The sequence below is a fragment of the Equus caballus genome, chromosome 7 (assembly GCF_041296265.1).
Source record: "Equus caballus isolate H_3958 breed thoroughbred chromosome 7, TB-T2T, whole genome shotgun sequence".
Taxonomy (NCBI): Eukaryota; Metazoa; Chordata; class Mammalia; order Perissodactyla; family Equidae; genus Equus; species Equus caballus.
In genome coordinates, this window is record NC_091690.1 from 15920917 (window position 1) to 15943224 (window position 22308).

Genomic DNA, 22308 nt, shown 5'->3' on the forward strand with positions numbered 1-22308 from the left:
AGGCCTATCTTTTAGTTGGTGGCTTTAGTTTCCATTTATAAAATCAAGTTATTCTTTGCTAACATGTCTCCTTAGTTCATGGCCTTTAAATGGTTTGGTTTAGGGTTGTGTGTGCTCATGCATGTATGTGTGTGTATGTGTGTGCGCTTTAACTGAAAACTGTCCAGTTATTATTAGCCACCAGTAAATTTTTTCATTTTATGAGGATTTTCACAATAATTCTTCATCCTATTTTCTGTCTTACTTGCTTTGAAAACTAAATAAGAATATCATCTGAAGTGTATGATTGTCACAATTGGGGGAAAATTATTAGCTTCCATTAGAGACATATTTTATAAGAATGCATGGATCGCAACACTATTTAAAGCCAAAATATCAGACAACATTAGGAAAGCAAATTTAATGCAAATAAGTAAAAATTATTTAAAATGATATAAAATTTTTTAAACTGTTAATTCATTTCTTCTTTGAACAATTGTGTAGCAAGTGCCTGCTCTGCGAAAGGCATCTTGTGAAATGCTAGAGATCAAAGAAAAATGACCTAATTCTTTTCCTAAAGGAGGTCACAGCTGAATGTGGCTAAACAAGATGCAGAATATGGACACCTTGGATGAGTGACCTTGGGTCAGTCTTTTATTACATGAAGCTGACTACTAAACAGTCTTTAACTTTATGAGATATTTTGGAAATAGTAATTTCATTGCCAAAGATGATAATTTATGTTTTTTTGAACAATTACTAATGGACATTTTTTTCTATCACTGTCACAGTGCTAGGTATGTAATAATCAATCAATAGAAAATTATTTTAAAAGCTTCATTTTTAGTATCCAATGTAAAGCAATTTAATTTACTTCTAAGCATATTTATATATTCATATTTTATTATTGATTTCTAGCCACACAAAATCAGTGTGTATATTAATACCAAATATAATCTTTTTGGCAAATTCTGAAACCGAAAAGTTACATGAAGATTTTCAAATGTTTTGTAATTTCTCCTTTACAGTTCTACTTCTCTCATTATAGGAATCCCCATATGTTATGTACAAGAAAAATCACGAAATGTTTGAAGGAAATGACAAGTATGAAGGATACTGTGTAGATTTGGCATCTGAAATTGCAAAACATATTGGTATCAAGTATAAAATTGCCATTGTCCCTGATGGAAAATATGGAGCAAGGGATGCAGACACAAAAATCTGGAATGGGATGGTAGGAGAACTTGTTTATGGGGTAAGCAAATCAATTTATTGAAGAATTTACTTACATAAACCTGAAACTTCTTTTCACTTGAGCACATATCAATTTTTAAGCAGTTTGATGCTGCTACGCCACAGACGTGTTATTTTGAGAACTACAGAACAAATCCATTAGTAATCTGTTATTTGATACCTGTAGGAACAGGTTTCCTTCAACAGTATAAAGTTGGACATTATTTTAACTAGTTACTTATATCTTTGTTGGTTGTAATTACTCATAAGTATCTTTTAAGTAATTGATGAAGCAGTCACTACACTATTTAGCGTCTAGAAAATAGTCACAAATAATGTAATATTCTTATAAATCTGTTGAACATGGTAAATTTAAACTTTAAGCATTGCTGTTATTTTTTTCATACAAGCATATATAGAAAAACACAAAAGCTAGAATTTATTCCATAGCAGGCCTCACATGAAAATACATCATGCTCTTCCCTCTGAGTTCACCAGGTATTGCCTGTACACATTCGTAGCCAAGGGCAAATTCAACACAGATATTCCTGCTTGAATCAGAACCAGATCGTCCACCAGCTACCACTGCAAAGTGTCAAAATCAAACCAGCAGTGAATCGAATGCTAGTGATGGTCTGATATCGCCAAAGCCCAGAAACAAAACCTAGACGTCACAGTAAGCTCTGTTGATCAAGTAACCAATAAAAGTCACATACATTTGAAATGTATTCTGAAATTTCCTGTAAGCCAATTCATATTTCAGCAATTTCACCTTCAAATCATACTGTGTCTGATTAACCCTCACAAGTCCTCTTTGAGATGAAGAATTTTATGAGAGTCATCCTCACCCAGAAAAGAATAAAAGTAGGAAGATTTAGAACATCACTGAATTCCACAGAGGGGCTCACTTTCCAAACCGGAACCGCAGTTCAATAGTTTCACGATTCCACATCCTGCTTTTCAGACCATGAAGCAATGAACTTTCTCATATAGCCCAGTACAGTAGCCACACCTCAGCGGTTGACAGTAAAGAGCAGTCGCTTAGTTTTATATCCATTTGAAAGAACTCCTGACAGGTTAGGTGTCCTAAGTGAGAAAAAAACGCAATTTTAAAAAAGCAAAAAGTATTTTACCACAGACTTCATCAACAGCTTGATATTGATCTTTAAGGCCAAAGAAAAAGCGTTCCTAAAGCGCGTGTTTCTTGGTAATATTTTAAACTTTTGATACAGTAAGCAGATTTGAGATGTGAACATTATCCAAGTTGTCAGAACTAGTCATTCATTTCCTTCGGAAAACATTATTGAGTATTTCATCTTAAAAAAAAAAATCACACTTAGTTACCAGTTGGTTACGGATGGGATTACTAACCTGAGTTACTTCTAGGGCGTTTGTTCCATCTATCTCCTCCGGAGCCCTACTCACTGGGCAGCCCAGGTTCACCCCTTTGCAAGGGTTCTGACTACGTTTTATTGAGGGCATTTTATTTCAATAATGAAAACAAATGATATGAAGAGAGTAGCAGAATTAGAAAAAAAATTATATCAGTAGTGCACATGTCACAGTAACAGAAAGTCCTAAAGTCATGCAGTTCTTAGACAGAGAGAGGTGATAACATAATAATTATTAATACTTGTTATATTCATTCATCAGCTAGGTTTAAATACAGCAAGGGTTTAAATACCCCAAACTCTGCCACTTGAGCTGTCCACTTTTTTCCCGAAGAAATCTTTCATGTTTCTTAACACTTTCCGCAGATTTGGTACTTTTCATTCTGGTGTCTGCAAAGTCTGTACTTGCTTCTCCACCTTTTTTTACTTTCTTGTTGCTAACACATATAGAAATGCTCAGTTTCCAGGGCCCTAGGTAACACAGCCCATTCTCTTCTACCCCACAGAGCCTATTAGACAGCAAAATGATGAACTTTAAATCCATCATCTATATATTGCTTTACTTTATTCTTTGCAAACTTTGTTACTGTAATTGTTAGCAACAGATTATCTGTGAAACACTCATGTGTGATCTCAGCACACCACCAGGTGGTGACCCGGAAGCTCAGAACCTCCCTTTCCCTCTCAGGTCCTCTCTGTCTGTCACACCTGCGCACTGCAGCATGTCCACTCGACAACCTCCTGTGGTGCGCTGCTCCAGGGCCTTCTCCTGCGCCCTGCAGTACCGGTGTATATGGTTTAATCCAAGGGACTATTTCTCAGACACGTTCCATGGCCTACCAGCACCAGAATTACCTGTGGGATGTGTTAAATCGCTGGTTCCTGAGCCTCACTCCAGTGGTCCTCAGGAACCCCAACCCTATAGAGCCCCTGCAGGAGATATTTTACACACGTAATTTTGGGAATCGCTGAGATAATGGAACAAGCAACAATGACATATCTCCAGTGTTAGCAGAGAAAGCCTCTGTGTATCCTCTCTGTTCATCTCACAAATCTCAGACTTCAAAAGTGTCCTCCTTCAACATCATTATCACCACCTTTATGAAATGTCTGCCTTCTGTGGCCTTTAGTGTTATGTGCTGAGACCCCTTTATTTCTCCTCACACTTCTTTCCTTTTAAGGCTTTCACTCTCATTAGCAGTTACTTGTATAAATAAAAAAGTTCAGAAGATACTACACACACAACATAGTATGTGAAAGGTAGCATTTCAAATCAGTGAAAGGATGCATTATTCATTTATTCCTGTCAGGACAATAGGGAACTACTTGGAAAATTAATAATTTTGCAACACATCATCATGCAATATGCCAAATAAATCCAAGAGAGATCAGAGGTCCCATAATTATATCATATGAGACTGATCATATGATATGAGAAGGATTTTTCTAAGCATGAAAACACAAAGATAATAAACACAAAACACAAAAAGATAATTTTATATGGCTACAACAAAATTCAAAATGCATATAATGCAGTAAAATACCATGAACTAAGTTATGTGAACAAAACAAATGATGAATAGGGAAAATATTTGTAGTATATATAGAAAATAAAAGTTAATATTTTTAACATATCTAAAGGTGCTTACAAATTAGTAAATAAAAAATGAATAGCCCATATGGAAAATGGGGGCAGATCATGACAAGTAATGCATAAAAGAAGTAAAAGTTGCTATTTGTTTTACAAAGACAATTTCAAATTAGTACAATGAGATCTAATTTGCCATATAGCAAGATGGCGAAGATAAATGAGAATAAAGATTCACGGGGGTGTACAAAATTTAAAGCTGCAGGTGTTTTCACACTGTGTTGGTGACAGTAGAAATTTGTATGAACCTCCTGGAGAAAAATTGGGCAAAAAATATCATGAGCATTAAAAAGATTACCATTTAGACCGGCAATCCCATTTTTAGAAATTTTTCTTAAATAGTTGATATGTGTGAGGATTTGTCTTCAAAGATGTTCACATCATCACTGTAATAAATTGTGTAAAACTGGAAACAATATAAATATCCCCCAAAATGAGAAATTGATTGAGTAAATTTTGATACCTTCACATGATAAAATATTTGCAAGCCTTAAAACTTAATTTTTACTATATATGTTGAAATAAAAATGAGTTCATCATATACTTTTGAGAAAATGAATTATAAAATGTAATGTTCTGTATTATCCAATTTTAAAATAAGAAAAAATATTATTCATAAAACAATGCCTAGCAGGACATATAGGAAGAAAAAATGAGTAGGTGAAGGGAATGGAGATAATTTTTCCTAATTTTCTGGTTCTCGTTTTAAGTACTGATTTTTCTATAGCTAGTTCATATAACACGTGTAATGAAAATTACATAAATAATAATAACTATGGGCAAATAATACCCTCTCAGCAATGATTGTGTCTTTTGTATATCTGCGTGTTTTTGATGTGAACTAAGTTTGTTCCTACTTAAAGGCACATACAGGCAGTTCTCAGTCAGCCAGCGGATAGCATGACGCCCAGAGAACCATCCCATGCTAACCCTCCAGCTTCCCTTGTATCAAGCTGCTGGCCTTCTATCAAACCACAGGACTAAAGATATACAGGAACAAATATAAGAGTAACCCCTTGTGAGAACACGTATGTCTGAGTATGTTTCATATTCCATTTTAATGCCAGTTAGTTCCCTTTTAAAATAATCCGAAAACCTTATCTCATTTGTAGATAAAGTAACAGTTTCCAGTTTCTTTCACCATAGTTTATTTCCTTTGCTTTGAGAAGTGGCATGATTTAATGGAAGAATCACAGGCTCGAATTCCAGAGCTGCCATTATGTGTAAAACTCACCAAGTCTCAGTTTCATCATCTATAAAACAATGATAGACATGAGATTGTTATAAGAGTTAGATGAGAGGCCGTTTAAAATATTTAGATCAGCATCAGATGCATAATCCTTCAACAAACACTCACTGTTATTTTATTAAGGTTTTTAAATAGGTAATCACAACAATACAATGATAAATGTCTTCATTTTAGAGATAGGGAACTAGGCTCAGAAAAATGGCTCAAAATCACAGAATGAAAATGGAAGCTGGTATCTTACGATCATAATATCTGAGAAATGAATCCACTGCTTTCCAAAATCGTTTTTAGAATTTGAAAGTAGAAAACCAAAATATGTGACTAGGAAGAAATAAATGCCAATTTCCAGATTTTTGTGTGTGTGCTGAATTGGAAGATGTTGTTAAACAGTGGGTTTCTTCGGTCTTACGAACACAGACTTCATGATGTTTTCTCATGACTGGAAAGGAATAAAAGAGAAAGGACTGTTTGAAATTTGCAATTCATAATATTAAGGGATGGCCAAGTCGTGAATCAGTGGCAGCCTTCCAAATGAAACAGAACAGGCTGCAACATAGCAGCGTTCCTGGCCAAGAAATTCAGAAATTCAGCCATATGGAAAGACTATTCTCCCCTGCACTGTCCTAGATCCTTAAAGACGAATACAGTTATTTGAGTTCAAGTTATTTTTGCTTATGTCTATTCTGTCTCCATTTCTCTTCCTCTTATCTAATTACTAGCACCAATAAAAATATTTTGTGCAATTTAAGTGATACCTTACGAAAACAAATCTACTGTTCATCTCTGTATTTATCTTATTCATTGTTGCCATTCCAAAAAAAAATGCAGCATGAATGCATAACTGGTTAGCTTTGAATGGATCAATCCAGTGCTAATTACTTCATGAAATTCATTAACCTATGTGTTTTCATGTGTCTTTTCTCTTATAGAAAGCAGAGATTGCTATTGCCCCTCTGACAATCACTTTGGTACGAGAGGAGGTCATTGACTTCTCTAAGCCCTTCATGAGTTTGGGCATATCTATCATGATCAAAAAGCCTCAGAAATCTAAACCAGGAGTGTTTTCCTTCTTGGATCCTCTGGCCTATGAGATTTGGATGTGCATAGTCTTTGCCTACATTGGCGTCAGCGTGGTCTTGTTCCTAGTTAGTAGGTTTAGTCCGTATGAGTGGCACACAGAAGAGCCAGAGGATGGAAAGGAAGGACCCAGCGACCAGCCTCCCAATGAGTTTGGCATCTTTAACAGCCTCTGGTTTTCCCTGGGTGCTTTTATGCAACAAGGATGTGACATTTCACCCAGGTTAGTTTCAAAACTCTTAAGTTCTTCACCAATTTCCTCAGTAATTCTAAGTGTTGTGCGGAACATCTCTCGACATATTCTTTTCCTGGAGGCAGAGCACTACTTGAAACAGAAAAAACCTGCAATTCCCAAATTAATCTAAATATATTTATAGCCAATTTTTCCAAGTGAGCACAAAATGTGGATACTATATCATAAAGATTAACTTTCCCAATAGAAAATATGCAACCCACTAGAACTCTCAAAAATCACTTGGTATGAATATTTCCTTCAGTGGTTTGGCAGATGCAAACTAAAATCTAGATTGTAAGAATAGCAATTCATTTTCATTTTGTCTCCTTTTCAAAATCAAATATTTTTGTTATTGTTGCTGTTGTTCACTTTTAAAAATTAATTTTGAATTTGACCTACATTCCATGTAGCTTAAGGGAGAATTCTGCTATGGAGTTACCTGAAACTTGAGTCAATATAGCAGGTACCAGATATACATTGTTCTGTATAACAACCTATAAACAAGCTAAGCAGGAGGCAAAGAGCAATGTAAATACTGTGTTAGCTTTATAGAGAGGGTTTTCCATTTCTGTGGAGTCATGGCCTACTTCCTTTGGATGTCACTAAAACACTTTTCAGTTTTGTTTGCCAAAGATGCAGTCAGTCACCTGTTACAAGAAAAATACCAAATTTCTCCCATAGAAAAAGTAGTTGAAGGTAGGAGAAGCTAAGAATCGAATTTAAATAGTGACTTATATTAGCATCATAAATATATGGATTTTTTTAAGAAATGTACACTTTCTCAAAAAAAGACATTTTAGCCACAATGCAGTTTGTGTTCCTGAAAATCCAGGAAGACTATAAATGTGCTTAAATGCCAATAACATAGCAATCTGAATCAAAAACTTTCACTTAATGAAATGAAAAGAAATCAAAGCAAATCAAGTAATGGTTTCTAAAAATGAGATTAAGCAAATACTAATTTCAAACCAACTGGTGCCCCTTACATAATAATGGCTAAGAAGGGAACATTTTAAAGCTGGAAGTGCCATGGAAAATATGAAATTTTTCCTCACATTAAAAAAAATGTCTAAAAACAATTTGTCACAGGAATTCTAAATACTTTGATGACCCCAATGAGTGAGATCAATTATGAATATGCCCTGAATTTTTATTCTCACCTTTCCTCTGCACACACACTCATCCATACATCCCTGATAGTCAGAGAAAGGGTGAAGAGAGAACTTTTTTTTTTGGTGAGATTTAGCATCAGTTTTTAATGCTGTTACACTGCACACTGACAAGTCACATGCTTTGGTCACATGTTGGCAGTGGTAAAGGGAACATTTTTATACCAATATATAAAGATATTTTAGGACATGGCTCATCCTCCATTCAGAGCAGAAATAGAATATCCAGCAAACAAAAAAATCCTCAACTATGGTCAGTTTGAGACCAAACCTAGAGCCACATCTCATCCAGTCTCCTTAGCTTATGTCCCATCCATCCTGGCAAGGCTGTGACTGAAGGTAAAAACAAGTTCTCTCAGAAAGGCATCTGCCAACTTGTATCGAATTTAAGACCTCACCCATTGTTAAGATGTATTGCTATTTCGTGTACCACCAAAGAGAAACAATGCTGACAATTGAACCATGACACTGTGTTTTATCTCATCAACCATGGGCTGCATCCTAATTTCAGAGATGCTAAAATGTAACACAAGGAGGGTACCAATGAATTTAAGCAAGTATTCCTTTGCTGTACCTAAAGGAAAGGCATTAAAGTTCCACATTTCTGCGAATTAAATAATAAAAAGGAAGTTTTTCATATTTTCAGTGGCATTTATACATTCAGTATAGCATAAAAGACATCAAATTATACAGAAATACTAGAATCATTCTTGAGTAGACTGTTAGAAAATAAAATACTTGCAATTGTTATTTTTAAACATTCATGGTGAATTGATGGTATTTCTTTTCTTTCTCTGTGTTGGTTAGAGAAGGGAAAACGTGCATTATCTTATCCATGTTTAGATCCCTCTCAGGTCGAATTGTTGGAGGTGTTTGGTGGTTCTTTACCCTCATCATTATATCATCTTATACTGCTAACCTCGCTGCTTTCCTGACGGTTGAGCGAATGGTCTCCCCCATAGAAAGTGCGGAAGACTTGGCCAAACAAACAGAAATTGCCTATGGAACACTGGATTCAGGGTCAACAAAAGAATTCTTCAGAGTAAGTTAAGGGAAAAATTAACAATGAAATGTTCATAATTTTTAAATTCAGGCAATTTTGCCAACAATTATATTATGGGCTCTAGCTATTGCAGGTTTTGCAAACATAATGGTAACTGCTATGTTTAATGCTACTATTTCTACTTGGATTTCATAACCCCTTTAATTTGCAAAGCCTGATTGATTTATTCATATTGCAAGAGGGACCTTCCCTAAGGAAAAGTAACAACAAAAAGGTAATTAAAACAACTTTGTAATATAATTTATCCCAAAGATTCCAATGTTGATAATGCTATTATGATACTTCATCTAGCAAGACTGGATTTACGTATATTTAGGGGCTAAGAGCCTAAAAATGAAAGCAAGGGGTTTTTTAAAAAATACATTTAACTTGCTGCATTTGAAACCCAGAACCTTACTTTCAGGTTATACTACCTATGAGGTATATTATTCTATAATCTACTCTGTAACAATGGATTTCAAAGCAATACATTTGCTTTCTCACAAGATAATAGTAGCAAGAACATGAAGTTCTGGACACCTTTCTAAGATGACTTTCTATTGTATGGTGTTTCATTTGTGCTGATTTCTCTGCTTTTGCAGATAAAAATCATTCAAACTGATAGAATTGCCTCTCATATATAGATATGATCCCTTTGACTTGCCATCAGAATGGCAGGTATTTGGGGAGTTTTGGGGGTTTTGTTGTTTATTCCATTGTGAGGATGAATTTTTTGATCAGTGAATCTACTTTACTCTTTTTCTACTTAAATCCAGAGACATGCACTTGGTAATGTCTGATCAGAGATAGGGGTTCATTTTGTGACTTCAGAACCAAAATACTAAAAAGTAGTCAGAGAAACATTTTTGCAAATATTTAAGTAGATAATAATGAAAGCATTTTGTATTTAATTCCAATTGCTTAAAGACTAGATATTTAATAATTTAGAAGAAAAGATATATGTCACTATTTCCTAAGCTTTTGTTTAAAAATAATGATAGTTTTTTCAAGTAAGTTCATGTTTATATATAATACTTGAGAGATTTACGTTTTCATTGTAAATGTATATATTTTATCATTTTGGGGGGCTGGTCCTGTGGTATAGTGCTTAAGTTAGCACGCTCTGCTTCAGCAGCCTGGGATTCGCAGGTTTGGATCCCAGGTGCAGACCTAGCACTGCTTTTCAAGCCACACTGTGGCGGCGTCCCACATAAAATAGAGGAAGATGGCATAGATGTTAGCTCAGCAACAATCCTCCTCAAGCAAAAAGAGGAAGACTGGCAACAGATGCTAGCTCAGGACCAATCTTTCTCATAAACACACGCAAAATGTGTATATTTATTATTTTCTCATTCAGCTGGAAAATTAAAAACAACAAAACGTGCTACCTTTTAAGCGAGACTTAAATTTCATATACTTGAATTTCAGTAAGATATTTCTTTTGTTAAAAAATATTTGATTATAGTATCCTTATATACTACAGATGTTTACATAATACTAAATGAAGAACAAATCACTCAAAAATTCTGTCAAGGGGCCAGCCTGGTGGCGCAGTGGTTAGGTTCACACACACCACTTTGGCGGCCTGGGATTTGCAGGTTTGGACCCTGGGCGCAGACCTACATACTGCTCCTCAAGCCATGCTCTGGCAGGCGTCCCGCATATAAAGTAGATGAAGATGGGCACGATGTTAGCTCAGGGCTGATTGTCCTCAGCAAAAAGAGGAGGATTGGTGGTGAATGTTAGCTCAGGGCTAATCTTCCTTAAAAAAGAAAAATTCTGTCAAACCCAGCACTCGGCATTGTTTAAAAAAGAAATCAGACAGTGAGCAATGTCCTTGTCAACAATTTGGAGCATTGCTAGTAGATATAAAATTTTTAAGTTAATTATAAAGCACTTGTAGATTTTTCTAAAACTGTAAATGATAGTCTTGATGATATATTTTATTAACAATATTCTATAGATAAACGTAAATGACCAAATTTTTAAAACTTAATAGTGCATCCCAGTCGTTAAAGCTTAATAATACAAACATACTGCTCTAACACATTTTAGCATAATTTCCTTACCTCGCGGGAAATCTGTAAGTTTGTAACTGCTTCCACACAAAACTAAGTAGGTAAAAATTAGTAACTTTGCCTAGAAACCATTATGGATATGCATCAAAATAGAATCCAAGTTTGTGCTATCACTTGCATTTTACTGAAAAATGATGACTTATTTTCATATAAATAAAGCAGATACTTTCAAGTTCATCATTCTGCCTTGAAAGATAAAGGGAGAAAGAAATGTCATGTTGATTCCCTGAAAAAATTTCAAAAATAATTCACTATAAAGCCCTTTGGCATCAAGCACACTGAAAATGTTTATTTCTAATCTTTACAGAGTTTTTAAAAACTTCTCGAGTTCTAAAAAGTGATGAAGTAGATAAGAGAATATAATGATAAGCGAATATGGGAATAAGGAAAGCTGCCTCTTAGATTTGCGGAGCCTTCCATACAAGCTGGGCATTCACCTTGCCCTCTTTCTTTTCTCTCCCACCCAACTTCACTTTTAAAAATGAAAGATTTTTGTAAGTATAGATATTTATTGTTGCAGAACAGTCTGAACCCTAATGGGACAAGAAAATAATTTTCCCTGGCAGCACACTTTCGGGAATGAATAAATTTGGGTTCTCTGATAAAAATCTCATTCATTTCCTACTGTGCTCTCCCTCCCCTCCCGTGGATGATGACCTGGTTTAAATAAACCATTTGTCTGACAGGTTGAGAAAACATAACGTGAAGGATATTTTTGTACTTGTCAAAAATGTTTTCTCATAGGAACACAGTAATCATACATCTATCAGCTCCTCTAAACTGCCTCAGGCAGTGACTTACACTCAGTGCTTCAAAAGTGTTGCAGTTATAATGAAAGGGGAAAAAGAATCAGACGAGGGGGGAAACTGACAGCTGAATTCAACTGTTGCCTTGGTTTTGCCCCATTGTAAAACTTGATGTGTTTCATGTTCTGTTCACCTTGCTAAGCATAAACACAGAGGCATTTAAAGAAAGTTTGTACTTTTCACTTCCTGACAGCCTTGCTATTTAGGTACTTTTGCCCGTTGTTATATACCTGATTTGGATACACTGATTTTCACTTTGGTGCAGATTTTATCCTGTGCCTGTTTCAGTCATCGGTGAAATCATGAATGCATAAATGAGGCAGATTACCAACCCAGAGCTGATCAATTATCAACTAGGGCACTGAGCTTTTCTGAGAACATCAGTCTTGCTGCATAAGCTGCTAGAAGCAGGAAATAATTCACCTGACAACAATGTAAATATTAACTATGATGCATGACATTTGGACATATTTTCCGTTAAAAGCAGAAATGGCAGAATACTTAATTTTTGAGAAATTAAAAGGACAGCACATTTTTAAACCTCCAGGAATTAAGCAATAAAATAGTGCTTTAAATCAGATACTTTGCCATGCAACCTTCACAACAAAGATGAAACAAATAAATCTGAGATTAATTTCTAATTTCAGAAAAATAATGACTTTCGTTTTATCTTTGCTTCACTCCCCAAACCTGATCATTAAGTTGAAGCTTTCAGAGCCTTTACAGTTCCATTATCACTATATTTATGAGCTTGCTAGAGCTGCAGAAATTTCCTCATTTTATCCTGTCTCATCAAATTTATAAAGATTTGTTTGCCCCTATTCCTTAGTAAACATTCTCTTGCAGTCACAGATAAGGCACGGGGCTATGATTTCCAGTCCTTCATCTCTTGAATCCCCCGCCAATGCCCCAGCCCCACACTCCCTTTATTGTGTGGATGAGTGATCTTATCTAAGTCAAGCCTTTTAAATAAGAATCGGAATTTCTAAACATGAACGAAGTGGTAAACTGTGTAATATATTTTTTCTCCAAAGAAGTTGCTTTCGTCTTTCCTTGATTTTCCACTGAGAGTCTGTATTTTACAATTTCTGTTATGCCTAAGGCCTGCTAAGTATAGTATAACTACACTATGGATTCCTCTTCCAGATTTTAAAGGAATTAATTTAACTTCTTTTGCACTTAAAGTATCTGTAATTCAATATATTTAAACAAATGCAGCAGTAAATTTCCTCATATTAATTTTATAGGAATGGATTTCTAAAAACCACCAATGGCCTAAAGATACTTTATTCCTTTAAAAAGCAATCTTTTGCTTTAATGTTACACTGCATTCTACAGTTAGATTATCTTCATAATTACCAAGCCCTAAAGCTACTTTCTTTCTATTTTGCTATGTTCGTTTCATCTAGTTGTTCCTTATTCCTGTAGTAAGATACTTAGTAGTAACAGGAAAGCTGCCAAGTAACTATCATGATTCTCATATTCTTAAAAAAATTCAAAAAAATATTTCAATTAAAATAATACCCAGATTTTCTCTCTTCTGTTTTCAATGTAGTACACATAGTAAAGTATACAATATATGTGGAACTCTATACCTTTTTGGGTGGCACTCTCAAGTCAAGGTATCAAGATATTAAAAAAAAAAGTGATTATATGCCTAACGGATGTTGTTTACCAGTACTTCTCTAAATTGAAATGATCAGAAGAGATGTTTAAGGACAATCTGTATCAAGTGATCCAGAGATTGGAACTCACTGTAAAATGGAAGAGTTAGTTCTCCAGAAGAGAACACTATCATTAGAGATGGGGTGAACCAGACCTAGCAACATGGCCTCCCTAGAGGGTCCCATGGTGGAGGGTTCTGAATCTGGATATTCCTCTGTCCTGGAACCACATAGAAACTTTGCCATTGAATTGTATTGTTGGCATGGAAGTTGCTAATTTAAGGATTTCTGTAGCCAAAAGTAACCTATCATTACTTAAACACACACACATCATAATCTCTGTATCATGAGATATTTTTAAGTGCTAATCACATAAAAACATTTCATAGGAGACTACAGGATGTCTATTTCCCATCTTGATATTTATCACCATTTGAATATACACTAATATAAAATATGGGGTTTTTTGGTGTTCAAGTATGCAAATCTCTTACTGTGTGGCTTATTACATAGGTTTATTGATTACTAAATTCTCATCTTATGAAATCAAAATTTGGAATACCACCATTATCAGTTTCTTTCTTTGTCCACCAGAATAATTTGCTTTTGCCTAAAAACATGTATTCTGAAGTTGCTAGTCAGCATATTTGTTGATTATTGAAGATTTGCTTCCTGTTAGACTCTGTATCCTGGTAAACAAAGGAAGGTCAATGTAAATGAAAACACATGCTACTCAGGATTTGGCTTCAGGCATAGATTTAAGTCTGAATTACTCTGCATTACTTTTTATTCAGATCCACATGCAAAACTTCAGCACCTTGGTATTGAACAAATGCAGCTGTGCCAGCTAAAAGTTTATGCATCTCATTGCATTATCAAACATCAAACAGGATTCGGCCTTTTCTATCTTACTAAATATATCCTTTGGGAACATTTGAGGTCCTTTGGATATATTTTCACATTAAAATTGTACATGTCGGGTCTGGCCTGGTGGCACAGTGGTTAAGTTCTTGTGCTCTCCTCCAGTAGCCCGGGTTCATGGGTTTGGATCCCAGGCTCAGACCTACACATCACTCATCAAGCCATGCTGTGGTGGTCTCCCACGTACAAAATAGAAGAAGATTGGCACAGATGTTAGCTCAGGGCCAATCTTCCTCACCAAAAAAAAGAAAGAAACGTGTATGTGTGAATTTAAAAAGTCTAATGTGAATGCACATACCAGCAAAAGGATCTGGGTAAATTAAGTAATGGGAGTAATGGAGATGGAGCCCAAATGGACAAAAATAAATATTTCACTTTAAAATTTAATGTATATTCTACTTGGAGATTTTGTTAGAAAAGGTCCAAAAATGTTTTGTAGACCTAGAGTTTGATTCTTGTGTTATGGATATTTGGGTTGTAAGCTACAATGACTTCTCCTCCTCCTCTGGTGCTCAAATACTGACTGATACAGACTGCACTTGTTGTACACATCTTATCAGGACAGTTTTCATTGAAACTTTGAGGCATGAAAAAAGATAAAAATGAAACAATATAATAATTCTCCTTATTTGTTAGAATTCAAGTACAGTTTTAAAAGATATTTTACAAAGCTGAAATCACGTCTTGTCTAGTCCTTTTCAAGTTTGCCATGAATGTGATATAACACATGATTTTAAATGTTCCACTCTCTTCATGGCATTCTACATTTAAAAATTGATAATAAGTTGTCCTTTAAGCAGTTGAGTAGGATAGTTATTACGAGAAGAGGTACCAGCTTCTTCAAATCTCACTTTGAAACGTCTGTCATTTCAGTGATTTCCTTAAATAGTTGTAAAAGGCAGTTTTCTCACTGGAAAAAGAATAATGTTATTATGGCAAATTGGAGTTAGAGGGCAATGGAAAGGTACTAAAACGCTTTATTCTTATCCTGATTCAGTCAATATTAACATGTTGTTCCCTTCTTTCCTGTATTTAATTTTATTTTCATTTCCTCCAGAGATCAAAAATAGCAGTGTATGAAAAGATGTGGACCTACATGCGATCAGCAGAGCCGTCAGTGTTCACTAGGACTACAGCTGAGGGAGTAGCTCGTGTCCGCAAATCCAAGGGCAAATTTGCCTTTCTCCTGGAGTCCACTATGAATGAATACATTGAGCAGCGAAAGCCGTGTGACACGATGAAAGTGGGAGGAAATCTGGATTCGAAAGGCTATGGAGTAGCAACGCCCAAGGGTTCCTCATTAAGGTGGGTGGAATAGTATAACAATATAACATGTGTTGTTATAGTATTCCACCTTCCCTGATGTCCCTGAGAGAATTATTTTGTTTTGTGTGTGAACATGGTATGTTTGTTTGTTTGCTTTCTTTTCCTCCATTTCATATTTTTTGGTCAACAATCAGGTAATCTTTTTTTCAATTTTAGAATAATGAATCACAGCTGACATAGCTCTTTGAAGGCCATATAAAAACCAAACTGGTTGAACACTCGCTGCTTCCAGTGGGCCTCAAACATGGGTAGCATATGCTTCTAGATCTCATCAGCTTTTTTTGGTCACTAAAATCTACGCTGTCATTGTGTCAGTAATAATTCTACATTTTATCATTATTTTTTTAAATTATGCCTGCCTACTAGTTTCTCAGTAAGAAGAAATCAACCTCTTCCCAGCAAAACATGTTTTTCCATTTCAGTGTTTCATTTATTATGGCGTCATGATATTTTAGATTATCCTGAGGTTGTATTGGCGCTCCCTTTGCAATCACATCTTTTTACAAACGCAGTCAGGGTCAGAAGGAACACTGGGCTCTGGTTTTATGGTGCTTACTCAAGTCACACTCTCGCCTGTTACAAAGGGAGTATGGTGTAAGTAAGATCTGTAAAATTAGACCCAATGACAATCCAAAATTGTTCACACATAGACGGATAAATTATGATTCATGAGCAAAGCATTACACACGTGGATGATAATCCACATGTGCTAAAAGTGGAGACTTTCATTCTTAAGGAAATGTTGGTAAAATCTGCCCTTTTCACCTTTTTGGTCCTGGACATAGAGAATCCACATGTTTGTGTCCAGGAGGCAGCATTTCCTATTTTCCTTAAGCAATAAAGGCTGCTGTTGAATTGCTGGGCTAGAGCAAAGCCGGAGTCAAAAGTGATGACTGACAAATTACTCTGGTCTCAGTGCTGCTTACAAGAGATGCAATCAAAGCACAGATTCAAGAAGAAATCAGAATCTTTGCTAAAGGACTTAACCAAGAACCTGGTCTTGAAAAATGATGTTTCTGGTAAGCCTTTGAAAAATGAAGGTAATGAGACCTGTCCTATTGCCCAGCAGGAATGAAAGCAATATCAGAATTATGTGATTGTTTTCATTGGTTTCAAGAAGGGAACTGCAATGTGCTTTGGATATGTGTGTTGGGCGGGGGAGGGGTTGAGACAGCTAGAAGAAGCAAATACTGCTGCTGGAAGTGTGTTAAGCCAGTATTTTGTAAGCAACACTGTTAATAATTAGCAAGGGGTTTTATGGTATGTTCAAAAGGGATGATTTTAAAAGGAGATAGGAGAAAATTAGCTAGGAAAGACAAATTTGGGTGTGGACTTTGCAATTTCGAATCAGGGTTTTTTTTTTTTTAACATACTTCCCATACGAAACTGGATAAATGTGCAGGGAGAAAGCCAAATGAATAAATATCCATGATAAAATTCTACCTGAAAAGATTTCAACCGTTCAGAAACTTAAATTGACATCGGGATGTTTGGTCTTTGTAGATATATTTTGTATAATACAATATGAGAAATATGTAATTTCAGTGAGGCCAAGTGGCAAGTAAATCTCTATTGAAGTAGTAGTTATAAGAGCACCTTAGTGTAAATAATTTAAAAGAAATAGAAGAGGAGAAAGCAATGCTGGTTGATATGTAGATCAGTATTCAGACTATTGATTATATTCGCTGGACGTTGCTTTTGCTCTTAATTAATTCTCTGTGGATGTAGCTGCCTTGTCCTCTGTCTTATGTCTACCGATAAAGTCAAGTTCCAGGGACTGAATTTGGCCCTTAGATACGGGTGCGCCGGACTCCCATTGATGGCAAGAGAGTTCCCTCTTAAATGTGCCACTTTGTCAAATTCACACTACAGGGATTGTTTGGGGAGGAGCTGAAGGGCTTCATCTGTTTAGAGCTGTATAATAATCAGCTATTGGCTTCCCCCTCTTTTCCTGTCCTTCCCTGGATCTTGTTAATGAGGCAATTGTTAAACTCAGCTTCCTGGATGGAGAGTTTGTTTATGTACTTTGTTTTATACATGCCACAATTTCCTGAGCAAGCTGGCCCCTGCATGCCAAAACCACAGTCATTTTGTCCTCTCTTTGAGAACACTGGAACAGCACTGAAGGCTAACCAGCATTCACCTTACTCCCCACCTCCTCAGTCTCAGACCCCCAGCCCAGCTAAGCCAGAGGCTCGTTAATCTTAAATTCTGTCTCTAATTTGACTGGGATCCTTCTGTTTCAAAAGAGAGAAACTAATTTAGAGATGGACCGATAGGCACTTTTCTGTATAAACGATTGAGTTTGTAGAAGCACAAATTCAAAGTAATTGCATTTATCAGAGCAAGATCCAGTGGGCATAGCTGCATCAAGAGTGTCTTTGAAACCCTTCTGTCTTATTTGTTCAGTAGGCACTAAGTCTGTTTTCCTATAGGATCTATCTTTTTAAACCAGGTCTTTAGGTTAATTGCTCTGGACACAGTGAGACTTGTGTGTTTGTTGTAATTAATTATGGCTTTCTCACAAGCTCTGCTGTTTTGAATCATTAGGCAACATGAGACTTTAAGAAAAGGAAAGCAGTAATCTTTCCTTCTACGTAAGCTTAACCGGGAGAATGCAGACAAATGACTAGCCATCTCTCATTGGTCCAGGGAGTTTTAAATTTCCAGATCTTGCTGTTTGGTCAAAGTGCTTCAGAATAAACATTACAGAAAAGAGGAAGAGTATAATGTATAATCAGGATAGAAAGTCAGGACTTGGGTCTTTAATGTAGACTTTAAAACAAATGCAATCAGGGTCGTCACAGAGAGTGTATCTGTGACTGGGCTAAAAATATTATAACGATGACTAGCACCCATCTTTATGGTAGTGCAGAGACTATATTTCAGACTAGTGTTTGCTAGGCATACACAGTGAAATGTTAACACCGTTGAGCCATCACTAATAGCTCTGGGTTATAGAAGGACAATAACAATGCCCAGAAATTATTTCTTTGTTGTGCTTTGACATAGAATGATGCCAGGTATATTGATGCTGTTAAACTTAGCATCTATAGAGTCTGCTATAAAAAAGGGAAGCAATTATAGGTACATGGACCTGCAAACTATAAATATCGATGAATGAAAGAACTTATATCTCACTGGCATCATTATTTTTCAAAGTTACCTTCTAAAGAAAACCTTCAAGTCTTATTGTGAGATAAAAGGGCAAAATCTCTTCATTATTTCATCCCTCAACTATGTCCATACCTTGATATTTCTTCAGAACCTTCTTTCCACATGTACAATGCTATTTGTACCACTGTCAAGGTCACAGCTTTCGTTCTCATCCCTTCTCCAATAGCCTTGGCAAACCAAAACAATTATGAAAGCCTTGCTCTGTCTGAGAAATTTTTAAAGATTGTTTAAAAATATATACTTTAGATGACATTGCAATGGAATATAAAGTTTAGATGAAAGAGGAAGTATATTAATTTGACTTTAATATCATTACCATCTACTATACAATTTTACTATAGCATAGATATCATAAATACTATAGTATTTATTGTGAAGTTGTATACTTTACTATCAAAATACTATCTTTACGTATCATCTATATTACACTAGTTACTACACTCCAGACTTTACTATGCAATAGATAAAACTGATAAAGGCTGTTTAGAGTGAATCATAATTTAGCAAATACAGATTTGTAGACTGTTAAATTGTTGTTAGATAAGAATACCCCTCTTAAAGATATTCATGGTATCTAGTATCTGTAAGTACTTCCAGAACCAAAGCAGGGCATCAAAAGACTTCCTCTGACCTTTGTAAGGATTTGTATACTGGACCCCAATGTTTGAAGCCAAATTAAAAAGCTAGACTCCTACACTTGTAATATTTGAAAGTCAAACTTTGCTTCTCTAAAGATGTTTGTGGGACTGTGTCTAAAATAAGACAAATGCCCTGTCACCAAAAAAATGATGTTTCAAAAAGAAAGCAGTTCCAAGAGAACTCACGCCAGTAGTTGAGATCTGGAAGAAAGTGAACTTGCCCAAGTGGACTTGCTGGTGCCTGGTTGCAGGAACCCGTGGCAACGGGAGCGGATCCTTTGAAACCAGGCACATCGTGCTTAGTTTACAACAGGCCACTCAGAGCCCCACAGCAACAGCGTGGCAGGGGAGGAAGTACGAAGAATAGGAATTAGAATAGAACAGCTTTTATTGCACTTTTTCCTTCAGTATTTAACACAATCACTGGCCTCATAGGACACTTGGCCCAAGTCTAGATCAGTATCAGGGTGGGTAGAATTCTCTGTAGGCCAAATTATGCTTCTTACACTTAGGAAGAATTGTTAGGGCAGATGTATTACACTTAAAATTCAAATTCATATATGAAAAATGTATTATCTCTAAGGAACCACTTTGCCATGTCAAATTTGTGAGACATATTTAGTCATTAGTTCAAGTGTACTTGGAAGGTTTAGAAAAAGGAGTTTGTTGGAGGTTGTGTGTGAGAATAAAGCTGTAGTCTATTTTTGGTGTTAGTAACAAGTCAACTGTTTGTACTTAATGTAGACACTAGAAAACTTAAAAGTACAGAAATATAAAGCTGAGTACTTAATATTACTGAGCAGCACTTGACTTCAAGTGAATAAACTTTTACCTTGTTTTCTGGAAACGAGTTGCAGTAGATTAGTATGCAAATATGGTTTTTTAGTTTTAACTATTATGGAAAGAGATTTGTTTTTGCCTATGAATATCCCGCATTTTTCTTGGTGCCATATTAAAAGATGCTACAGATAACTTAGTTTTTGTGATCCCATTATATTTTAGATTATAGTCTGTTGGGCTAGTGGTTAGAAAAACGCACACAAAAAATCAATTGCACCTCTCAGCATACACACACACAGACCCCCTGGTTGTGATATGCTTAAACACTTAGCCAGTTTGCTATTAGAAATGCTGGTGTTTATTGTGGGTAGCAAGTATCTTGCATTCACAAACTATGTCACGTGGTAACGGTGTCAATGCTACATGTTTCCCAGGGGAAAATAATCCCCTTTAGAATCCATATATTCCATCCTTTTCTTTCTAGATGTTGAATACAACAGGAAACATAAAACATTCCACTGCCATTTGAAATTCTAAACTTTTCTTTTTGCTCTTTTCTACAATTAAAAGATGATTAAAATTACAGCCCTCACAAAGAGGAAAAAAATGTGTTTTTCTGCATTTCTTTAAGATTCACTAGGCCTTATATAATTTTGCCATTCTTCCCACTGCTAAAAAAATAATAATATTGATATGATTTGCCTTCATTCGCTTGCCAATTCATTCAACAAGTGGTTGCTGGGTTCCAACTGAGAATTTCCTAGGTAGTTTTCAAATTCTTTGCTCTGTGGATGTTTTACAGCTGCTGTAGGTAACACTAGGTTGAAAAGTTTCTAAATTCAATGTTTAGCCTTTTGCTCTCCTTGCCATTATACTTAGAAGCAGCCTTCTACTTAGAAGTTGAATTTTAGTAACTTGCCTGAGAAAATCGGTAATTGTGGCCATTTTAGTTTCTACCACTTCAAAGAGGATTAAATTTAACAAGATAAAACTGCTACAAAAGAAGTTTAACAGTTTAAGCCTTCACAACCTGATTTAATGAGAGATCTAAGACTAGATCTCAATTCTGACAGTTCTCAGAAAAACTAGAATTCCAAACTTTTGTTCTTTAGTCCCACACAATTGCCTTATACACAAATTCTATAAACAATCTCAAGAAAGAATATCTATATCCTATACAATTCAAACTAATTAAGTGGCAACACACAACTAATGTGAATGCAGAACCTATAGTCAACCAAGTCAGGAGGCCTCGACCTACACATGCCAAGTATATTTAGGAAACATAATAGTTGTATTTAAGACCAAAGTTCGCAATCTGATATGTATTAAATTGTGCTGTAGATGAACTTATCCCTACATTAGGAGTGTATTTAAATGTTTCCTCTTGGTGTATGACTGATAGTCGCATTGGTTCCATACTATGTCACTTATCTTTACAGATCATCTCATATAAGGAATGGTTTCCAGAAGCATTTATGGCGCTAGTGCTCAGGTTAAAAAGGGGACATAAAGGAACAACAAAGCAAGTGCCTGAGGGTTTCTGTGTATTTGAATTCCCCTTTCTGTGGCAGTGAGTGGAAGCCCAAGTATGAGTTCTCCAGAACTAAAGCTAAAAACACCAGGGCTGGAGAGAAGACATGTCCCCTGAGGGCACCAATAATGCTGAAATCTAGAAAGAGGCACAGCTAAGATACCTTAGTAAGAAGATCAAGTCCAGGTCATCAAAGCAAAGCATCTGAAAGGGTCCAAAACAAAAGGATTGGGGGCGAGGGGAAGGGATGGAAGGGAAATTTACAGAACCAGGAATGCTAGAGCAAGGAAACTCACAAGAGTGGCCGATGTTAGTGTGCCTGCAGCTGCTGTTTCAGCTTCAATGTCGAATCGGATACATC

The 22308-nt window shown here is 35.8% G+C and overlaps 1 protein-coding gene across 29 annotated transcripts in view; it reads left to right on the forward strand.

Moving 5' to 3' along the window:
- The window catches only part of GRIA4 (glutamate ionotropic receptor AMPA type subunit 4), a 368128-nt gene that overhangs the window by 310954 nt on the left and 34866 nt on the right, over positions 1 to 22308 (forward strand). For all 29 annotated transcript variants that reach the window (XR_011440452.1, XR_011440446.1, XR_011440445.1 and 26 more), the window contains 4 exons: positions 1028 to 1234; positions 6430 to 6800; positions 8825 to 9023; positions 15550 to 15797. Coding sequence is in view for 18 of the 29 variants with exons in the window: in XM_023644730.2 (XP_023500498.1) it covers positions 1028 to 1234; positions 6430 to 6800; positions 8825 to 9023; positions 15550 to 15797 (1025 nt within the window). In the remaining 11 variants the exon portion in view is untranslated. The remainder of the gene's footprint in view (positions 1 to 1027; positions 1235 to 6429; positions 6801 to 8824; positions 9024 to 15549; positions 15798 to 22308) is intronic.